This window comes from Colobus angolensis, unplaced genomic scaffold, assembly GCF_000951035.1.
Source record: "Colobus angolensis palliatus isolate OR3802 unplaced genomic scaffold, Cang.pa_1.0 Scaffold74, whole genome shotgun sequence".
Classification (NCBI taxonomy): Eukaryota; Metazoa; Chordata; class Mammalia; order Primates; family Cercopithecidae; genus Colobus; species Colobus angolensis.
In genome coordinates, this window is record NW_012121154.1 from 9,523,570 (window position 1) to 9,534,277 (window position 10,708).

General features: G+C 37.7%; 1 protein-coding gene across 1 annotated transcript in view; it reads right to left on the minus strand.

The window, feature by feature from the left end:
* The window catches only part of RSBN1L (round spermatid basic protein 1-like), a 107,356-nt gene that overhangs the window by 39,269 nt on the left and 57,379 nt on the right, over positions 1 to 10,708 (minus strand). The window contains exon 2 of the mRNA XM_011927712.1: positions 6,594 to 6,710. Coding sequence (XP_011783102.1) covers positions 6,594 to 6,642 — 49 coding nt within the window. The 5' untranslated portion in view covers positions 6,643 to 6,710. The remainder of the gene's footprint in view (positions 1 to 6,593; positions 6,711 to 10,708) is intronic.

The following is a 10,708-nucleotide window of genomic DNA, read 5'->3' on the forward strand; positions in this document are numbered from 1 at the left end:
GGAGGCTGAGGCAGGAGGATCACCTGAGCCTGGGGAGGTAAAGGCTGCAGTCACCTGTGATCACACCACTGTATTCCAGACTGGCAACACAGTAAGACTGTGTCTCAAAAAAAAAAAAAATTCCCATGGAAAACTATTCTGTAATTAAATACTGAAATGAGCACTGTATGCAGAAGAGACAATATACCTGAGACTTATTCTTAGAGAGTCCTGTTTGCAAGGTTGACTCTGGGCTGGCATCTAGGAATTTTTATTTTTGGAGGGTTCCCATCATTCCGTAAGAATCTTCACTGTGCCAAAACTGTGCAAACAATATAGTTTTGTTGTTGTTGTTTTGTTGCATTGTTGTTGTTGTTTGAGACAGGGTCTCACTCTGTCGCCCAGTCTGCAGTGAAGTGGTGCAATCTCGGCTCACTGCAACTTCTACCGCCTCCCGGGTTCAAGCGATTCTCCTGCCTCAGCCAATCGAGTAGCTGGAATTACAGGCATGCAACACCACGCCCGGCTAATTCTGTATTTTTAGTAGAGATGAGGTTTCACCATGTTGGCCAGGTTGGTCTCAAACTCCTAACTTCAAGTGATCTGCCTGTCTTGGCCTCCCAAAATGCTGGGATTACAGGCGTGAGCCACCACGCCTGGCCTAAACAATATAGACTTGCTGAACCCTTGTTTTCCTTCTGGAAGTCTGGAATTTTAGTTTGTGGTAGGCAGATGGTGCCTATATGACCAATGTACAAGGAAAACCCTGGGCACTGAGTTTTTAATGAGCTTCTCTGGCAGACATTTCACATATGTTGTCACAATTCACCACTGCAAGAATTAAGCACATCATGTGTGACAACATTGGGAAAGGACTCTTAGAAACTTGTGCCTAATTTCTTCCAGACATTGCAACATGTGCTATTCTTCTTTATTTTACTTTGTATCCTTTCACTGTGTGTCCGTGTGTGTGTGTGTGTGTGTGTGTATTTTTTTAAAGATGGGTTCTTCCTATGTATGTGTGTGTGCGCCTGTGTGTGTGTGTGTGTATACATACAGATAGACAGACAGACAGACAGATAGAGAGAGAGATAGACAGATATTTTAAGATGGGTTCTTGCCACGTTGCCCAGGCTGCCCTAGCTCCCCAAAATGCTGGGATAAGAGGTGTGAGCTACCATGACTGTCCTCTTTCACTATAATAAATCATAGCCATAAGTACAACTATATGCTGAGTCCTCTGAGTCCTTTCAGTAAATCATAGGCCCTGGGAGTAGCTCTGGGAACCTCCAGTGGGCACAGGCAAAATGCATTCTTTACATGAAACCAAACTGGGGTACTAGCACTAACTAGATAGATTTAAGAGTTTTATATAATCTCTCAATCATTTCCTATCTCTACATATGAAATGCAGTAGATATGTATGGGGAAAATTTTAAAATAAGGAAAAAGGCCATTTTAAATACCAATTTGCTTCTCCTACACGAAACAGTATTTAAAGTCCACGTTAAATCTTTTTTTGTTGTTTTTTGAGACGGAGTCTTGCTCTGTCGCCCAGGCTGGAGTGCAGTGGCGCAATCTTGGCTCACTGCAAGCTCCGCCTCCTGGGTTCATGCCATTCTCCTGCCTCAGCCTCCCGAGTAGCTGGGACTACAGGCACCCGCCACCACGCCCAGCTAATTTTTTGTATTTTCAGTAGAGACACTGAAATGTCTTGTATTTTCACCTTGTTAGCCATGATGGTCTCAATCTCCTGACCTCATGATCCGCCCACCTCGGCCTCCCAAAGTGTTGGGATTACAGGTGTGAGCCACCACGCCCAGTCTAAAGCTATTTAACAGAACCCAATAAAGGATCTTGACAGGTACCTATAACAGAAAGAACAGAATTGCTATCCAACTAATCTGGCCCTTCAAAAAGTGTAAGATTAGTAGTAAAATGATGGCAAGGCACATTGGCTCATGCTTGTAATCCCAGCACTTTGGGAGGCTGAGGCAAGTGGATTGCTTGAGGTCAGGAGTTCGAGACCAGCCTGGCCAACATGGTGAAACCCCATCTCTACTACAAATACAAAAATTAGTAAGGTGTGGTGGCACATGCCTGTAGTCCCAGCTACTCGGTAGGCTGAGGCAGGAAAAGCGCTTGAACTGGGAAGCAGATGTTGCAGTGAGCCCAGACTGTGCCACCACACTCCAGTCTGGGTATCATAGTGAAACTCCATCTCAAAAAAAAAAAAAAAGTAAAGAAAAATGTTGATGGGAGACCCTCCCAAAAGCCACAGACAAATGCACATAGCAGATCATACACACAAAGCACACAGATACACACATGTATAGAGTCAGAGCCAGAGAGAGAGTGCCAGACTGGGAGTGAGGGAATCAGAAACAGAGATGCAGATATACCTACAGCCAGAGAGAGACAATCACAGAGGCAGAAAGAAGAGCACACAGAAACAAAGACAGCATGTGTTGTTAATGGCTACTTACGAAAAGAAAAACTAAGAAAAAACTTTTAAAATCACAAATTCATTGGCTTAATTCTACCACTAACTTTCGTATACTTTTTGTATTAATAAAGTGAAAAACAAAAGTAATTCAGAAAAATTTATAAAATTTATATCTGTCTCTCTCCCCCGCCCCATTATTATATATAGGAAAAAAGTACTTAGTTATTTTCAACTTTTGGCCTCTGGGGAATGAATCTGCTTTTTATGCACTGCAATGGTTGTCACTCTTCCAGCCATGAGTTACCTACCTGTGACCTTTAGTACACTACCAATCACCTTGGACACTGCCTTCTTTTAACCCCCATTCTAACTGCTCACAAGCAAACTTATTTAAAATGCTATAATGATAAACATTTACTCTAAAAAATACTATAATCATAACACATGTTCTCACACTTTATCATTAATAAACAACATAAAAATGCCTGGAACATACTGTATACAATCAGAAAAAGCAGTTGGCGAATTTTAGTATAAAATGAGACCCACTAAATAAGCTTTGTTTCAAACTTATTTGTTCCTTTAAACTATTTTGAAAAGAGCAAATAATCCAACTTTCTTAGCAAATAAACCTTTATGAGGTTTTTGCATTAATAAAAAACGTTTCATCATGTATATAATTTTATATCTATTTCTAATCAAAAAAACTTGACAGGACAGGCGTGGTGGCTCACAACTGTAATCCCAGCACTTTGGGAGGCCGAGGTAGGCAGGTTGCCTGACCTCAGGAGTTTATGACCAGCCTGGGCAACATGGTGAAACCCTGTCTCTACTAAAATACAAAAAACTCAGCCCCAGGCGTGGCGGCGTATGGCTGTAATCCCAGCTACTCGGGAGGCTGAGGCAAGAAAATTGCTTGAACCCAGGAAGCAGAGGTTGCAGTGAGCCGAGACCGCACCAGCGCACCAAAAAAAAGACACAATTTTTTTATTTTTTTTGAGAACGAGTCTCACTCTGTCACGCAGGCTGGAGTACAGTGGCACAATCTCGGCTGCAGCCTCTGCCTCCTGGGTTCAAGCAATTCTCCTGCTTCAGCCTCGAGAATAGCTAGGATTACAGACAAGCACCACCACGCCCGGCTAATTTTTGTATTTTTAGTAGAGATGGCGTTTTAACAGGTTGGCCAAGCTGGTCTCAAACTCCTAGCCTCAAGTGGTCCACCCGCCTTGGCCTCCCAAAGTGCTGGGATTACAGGCGTGAACCACCGCGCCCAGCCTACCTGACACAATTTTTAAGAAAAACCTGGAGGAAATGAACTGGCGTGATATACTTAGCATCTATTTTAGATTTTCAAATGCCATCATCCATCAATACCTGTGTATACCACAGTTTGCAACATTATCATTAACAGAAGAAAAAAATTACAAGGATAGAATAAAAGTTGGAGGCCACAAGGGAAAAAGTGGCACACGGTAGTAGATGAAAGTATTATTTTCCCTCAGCAAACTAAATGATTTGTTGTTCCAAGTCACCACCAACAAAAGATGCCTTCCCCCACCAATGCCACAGGCTCACTTGGGAAATGGCCCCACATACTAAGCAAATTCTTTCTCGTACATAGTAACAACAGATAACACTCAGTGCTTTCAATGGGACAAGCACTGTTTTCCCAAAGAATTATGTGTTTATTCACTTAATTATCTATATACTACACACTGAGGAGAGGAGATAGTTTTGTTTTCTTTTTTTGTTTGTTTTTTTTGAGACGGAGTCTCTCTCTGTTGCCCAGGTTGGAATGCAGTGGCACCATCTCGGCTCACCACAACCTCTGCCTCCTGGGTTCAAGCAATTTTCATGCCTCAGCCTCCCGAGTTGCTGGGATTAGACACCCATCGTAATTTTTTGTATTTTTTTAGTAGAGATGGGGTTTCGCCAAGTTGGCCAGGCTGGTCTTGAACTCTTGACCTCAGGTGATCCACCCGCCTCGGCATCCCAAAATGCTGGGATTACAAGCTTGAGACACTGTGCCCAGTCGGTTGTGTTGCTTTTCAATCACAAGGTTAATCTCTCACACATACTTACAAGAAAGATTTCATAACTATTTACTACTCAGTAGTAAGTATCTGTGAGACAGATACTATACTTGGCACTTTCCTCATACTTTCCCTCATTTAATCTTGGTAACACTGTAAGGCAGTAATTAAATTACTACTTACCTCCATTGTGAATACATTTTCCCTAAATTTTTCCATGGACATCCCAGAAGTCACAAATTAATTTCCACATCTATCTCATTCTTCTACATTATTCATCACTAGTTTCAGTTTAACTTGGTTCAAAATATCACCTAAATTTTTGTCTACTTCAAAGTTAATATTGTATATTTCTTTTTTTAAAAAAATCTCAATTTTTAGGCTGTTTTAAATTTTATTTCCATGTGTAATCTCTAGATTCACATAATTCACATTATGTTAGGAATCCAGTATTCAATCAGGAACATATGAGGCTTTTATAAAGTATTTCTAAAACAGATTCCTTCTCAAGTAACAGAATTGACAGCATATTTTCAAATGAATAAGAAAACAACTATCTGATTAAATCAGAAAAAATAGCTATCGGACTAAATCAAGGGTGAAGTTAAGTAAACTTGACTTTTCCTTTTCTTTTTTTTTTTGTTTTTGAGACTGTATCTCACTCTATCACCCAGGCTGGAGTACAGTGGTGTGATCTAAGCTCACTGCAACCTCTGTCTCCCGGGTTCAGGTGATTCTCATGCCTCAGCCTCCCAAGTAGCTGGGATTACAGATGCCCACCACCATGCCCCACTAATTTTTTATTTTTAGTAGAGACGGGATTTCACATGTCAGCCAGGCTGGTCTGGAACTCCTGACCTCAAGTGATCCACCCGCCTCGGCCTCCCAAAGTGCTGGGATTACAGGCATGAGCAACCGCACCCGGCCTTAAGTAGACTTTTCAAGCATTCATCATTAGCTGCTATACGGAACTAGTGTGGTTATATTCCATTCCTGCCTCAAAGGCTTACAATCTAATTAGACAAAACAGATAGAATACGCTGGCAAAAGAAACAGAACAAAGGATCATGAGCATTAACTAAGTAGCCACCAACTTAAGCTCTGACATATTTCTTCAAGGCTGAAAGAATATCATGGAAAACAAAGTTCTGACATGTTGATAATAGACAACGAATATCTGAAAACATGACAAAGAACGCAATGAAAATACAGAATCTAATACTCTTTATCTTAAATAATATAAACTACCAGTTATTTTGCTACACATGCAGTGCTGTGGTCTTTTCCCCTCTAAGCAAATATGAAGCCTTATGAACAATTAAATTAAATATGAAGTTAATCAAGGTCAACATGTTCTGATCATCAACTACCAACATGATAGCACTAGTGAATTTGCTAGATAGTGAATTCGCTAGTTGTCTAGCAACCAAATGCCACTGATTGTTACTTTGACATTTGAGTGAATTTAAGACTACCCTTACGCCTATTCTACCATAAATTCTCTCTTTACATGTTCAGCCTTATTGACAGGAATTGTAGTATACTTATTACCCAACCACCTACCCCCCAAATTCTTCTCTCCATCCTACCCTCATATATAAATAGCAAATGAATGCAACTATAACAGAGAAAAAAAAAGAATAAAACAAGGATATTCTTAAACATACAAGAAACATACTGCTTCTGATTTAGCTCAGAGTAAAATGTTCCTTCTAAATGCTGGACTATGGTATGGTGATTACAGTCAATTATTTTTAAGATCACTTCCTTCACCATCCCTATCATACTAAAACTTGCTCCGGCAATTTTTGTTGATTTCTTCCTTTTAGATTATCTAAATATGAGTAAGACTAGTAATACAAACATAGGATTAACTTATTTTAAAATAATTTAAGAAATTAAGTTTAATAAAGCTTAACCTTTACAACTTTTTAATGGCTCACTAAATAAATATACTATAAGACATGTTATATAGATTAGAACTCTCCATTGTTACATTTACTTTTCATTTCCTCATCATTGTTTATTCTCCACAAAATTCAGCACCAAGTAACATTTCTTATTTTATTCACTTAGCCAACAGAGATACTGAACAGTATAATAAAGTAGAACTAAAATCACTGAATAAAACTTACTTTTCAGCAAAATCTTTACTTCTCCATTCTCTTTCTTGATCTCATTCATTACTTTATGTTTCTTTTTCTCTCTCTCTTTTTCTTTGTCTCTCTCTTTAATTTTGTCCTTGATTTTATCTGGAAGACAAAACGAAAGAAATATTTAAAATGAAAAAATTACAATTTTATTTATCTGCACAAACTATAGGTAAATTTCTGGAATTACAATACACAAAGAAAATCAGAATGAGGAACAAATATGTGTTTTTTCCTCTCAGGTTTTGGGGAATATTTCTAAATTTCCTTTTTTAACTGAATATGAAACACATATTGTCAAAATTTATCATTATACATTTTATTCTAAGTATTCTTCACTTACTTCATGTCAGCCAAAATATTAAATTTATTTCAAATCACTTAACTAACTTTAGCTGAAGCAAAAGCTACAGTGGAAAAGTGCTAGTGTTGAAATTGAGCATCTATGGATTAGCAACATAAGAGAAAAATTACTTGATCTCAGTTTGTAAAACTGTAGTTGATACCTTCCTCATATGGTTAATATAGGGATTAAATGAAAAAAGATGTAAAATGACTAAGTAGAGCCAAGCATATATAAAACTAGATGTTTGTTCCCTTACCCTTGGCTCCTTTTAAAAATAGTATGACTCAATCTGACTATGTGGTGATACTGTGATATTTAAATAAAGGACATAATAACTCTAGGGATCATTCATTTGCACTCTAAAACTTCAAACAAAATATTTGATACCCTATTAAATTCTTCTTGGTTCAAATGACTTCCTTTGCACTCAGCAAAAGGCAAAATATAGAGGATATAAAGCTTTGCCCTCAAAAATCTTATTATTGATTACAAAACCATGATGGAATTACACAAGATGTGAAATATCCCAGAATATAGTAGAGATTATATAGTATATATACATACTGCATAATCCCTTAAAAATCACTCCTTACTTTCCTTTCTATAAATACTACCATAACCCAAGTCCTAATCATGTAATGATTACATTACTGTCTATATAAGCACTGTCCTGATCTAGACAGTAATCTAAATCTGAATCAAAAAACAATTTTATTAATTTTAATAATGTTTTTGCTTAACCCAACAGGTCCAAAACATTATAATTTCAACACAGAACTGATATTTTTAAATTATGAGATATTTTACATTTTTTATTAGATTTCAAAATCTAATGTATATTTTACATTTATGACACATCTCAATTTGAAACTAGTTCCACTTTAAGTGTTGAATAGTCACATAAAACTAGTGGCTACCATACTGAATAGCACAGGTCTACACTACTTAAATAAATTTTCAAAAAATTAAATCCATATGATTAATAAACATTTTTAAACTTCACTCATTAATATACAAATTAAGAGGCTACCCTACTGAATAGCACAGGTCTACACTACTTAAATTTTCAAAAAATTAAATCCATGTGATTAATAAACATTTTTAAACTTCATCATTAATATACAAATTAAGACATTATTTTCACCTATAAAACTGACAACTTTTTTTTTTTTAAGTGATAACACTCCAAGCATATGAGAGTACAGCAAACAGGAATTCATTGACTCAACAAATATGTAGTCTGAGTATAAGAAAAAGGTTAGGGATACAGGGGTGAATAAACTAGATAAACTCCCTATCTGTCCACATATAACTTAACTTCTGGAATAGATTAAAGTGTTTCCACGCTTCTGATTGGTTTGTTACTCTTACTTTCTGATGTTAAAGTCCTTGAAATCCTGTCCGAGGCTGCTGTCTAGCTATAAAATGTTACTCCAGGTCAGGTATGGTGGCTCACGTCTATAATCCCAGCACTTTGGGAAGCCAAGGTGGACGGATCACCCAAGGTCAGGAGTTCAAGACAAGACTGCCCAACATGACAAAACCCCGTCTCTACTAAAAATATAAAAATTAGCCAAGCGTGGTGGTGCATGCCTGTAATCCCAGCTACTTAGGAGCCTGAGGCAGGAGAATCGCTTGAACCAGGGAAGTGGAAGTTGCAGTGAGCCAAGATTGCGCTACTGCCTGGGTGGCAGAGTGAGACTCTATCTCGGGGGGAAAAAAAAAGTTACTCCAAGTATCTGGAGCTTAGACACATTATATTAGATAATATTTCCTAAGTAAACTTTTAATAAGATGAACTATTTATATATCACTTAAAATTATAACTGAAAAAAGTCACCTAAAATGTCTCCACAATTCTTTTTCTAATCATTTATGTTAATCTTATCAACTTAGAAGTAGTATTTTAGTAACTATTAAACTTTATTAAAGTATATTAATGTAATAAAATGAAGATACTTGTGAAACAGCAACACAGAATCCTTCTGTGTTCCCTTCCAGTCTTTATGTAACACCCCTAAAGGTACTCACAATCCTGACTTGTAATCATACAGGTTAAAAAAACTATGAACTTTTCTTTTATTTTTTTGAGACAAAGTCTTGCTCTGTAGCCTAGGCTAGACTGCAGTGGCACAATCTGAGCTTACTGCAACCTCCATCTCCCAGGTTCAAGCAATTCTCCTGCCTCAGGCACCAAGTAACTGGGATTGCAGGCGCACACCATCGTGCTTGGCTAATTTTTGTATTTTTAGTAGAGAGGCGGTTTCGCCATGTTGGCCAGGCTAGTCTCGAACTCCTAACCTCAAGTGATCTGTATGCCTCAGCATCCCAAAGTGCTAGGATTACAAGCGTGAGACACCACACCCAGCCAACAACTAACTGTAAACTTTCTATAGCATACATTCACAATATAAGCCTACCATAATCACAAGACATAAATATTTTTCAGAATGAAATCAAACTAGCTTCTAGGGAAATAAAACTATTGTACACTATGACTCAATTATGTTTAAACTTTAGAAATATACATACATTCCAAAAACAAACTGAAAGATAACCCAAATTATTAAAAGCCATTATTTAAAATTATTTAATTATTTAATTAAATATTTAACATATTGAATATATTTAATTTATTTAACATTTAAAATTCCACTATTTAAGGTGGAAAGTTTCTAAGTTTTTGCAATGGGCACAAATTAATTTCATAACACAGGAAAAGGAATCTTAGAATATGCACTCAGGTATTATATTAAATAATTCAAGTACAGTTGAAGGTATGAAGTCATTATATGAAAAACATCTATAGAAACAATAACAATGGCAAAGCCAAGACAGGAGAGTTATAGCCAACATTATTGCAGTTACCCCTCCCAAAATCAAAACATCCTCAGCAAACACAAATAATCCTATCTATACATAAACAAAGGGCATTTTTTGGGACATCACTTCTGTCTTTAACCAACACACCTGTCTTGCTCTCACCTCTCAGCCTTTCAACCTACCTTTCACCCTTCTTACAATTTTTCCACTTGTTGGCAGAGCCTATCCTTTTTCAAAATCCAATCTTTATTTTTCCTTTAATTGAGATAGGGTCTCGCTATGTTTCTGAGGTTGGTCTCGAACTCCTGGGCTCAAGCAATCCTCCTGCCTCGGCCTCTCAAAATGCTGGGATTGCAGGCATAAGCCACCATGCCCAGCCCAAAATCCAACCTTAAATGCCCCCATTAAACTTCCTGTAGTCATGTTACATGGCAGAGCTATGATAAAGTGGGATGCCTACAAACTCAGGAGACATAGGTTCAAGATTATGCTCTACAACCTTGATAACTGACAAATTTTCAGATCTCCAGTTGCAGCTGTAAAATGGAGTTCATGTAAAGATTAAAGAGAAAATACATACCGAAGCAGTTTGTAAAGATATAAGCCTTCCAAATGTAGAATAATATCTACGTCTATTTACCTATAATATTCGTACCCATAATCCCAAAGAAAGAAATTTTGGCCATAATTCAGACCACTGTATATAGAATCAAATCTGCCACTAATGTATCATAGTATGTTCCTTTTAAAAAGTCACCTCGGGCCGGGTGCGGTGGCTCAAGCCTGTAATCCCAGCACTTTGGGAGGCCGAGACGGGCGGATCACGAGGTCAGGAGATCGAGACTATCCTGACTAACACGGTGAAACCCCGTCTCTACTAAAAAATACAAAAAAACTAGCCGGGCGAGGTGGCAGGCGCCTGTAGTCCCAG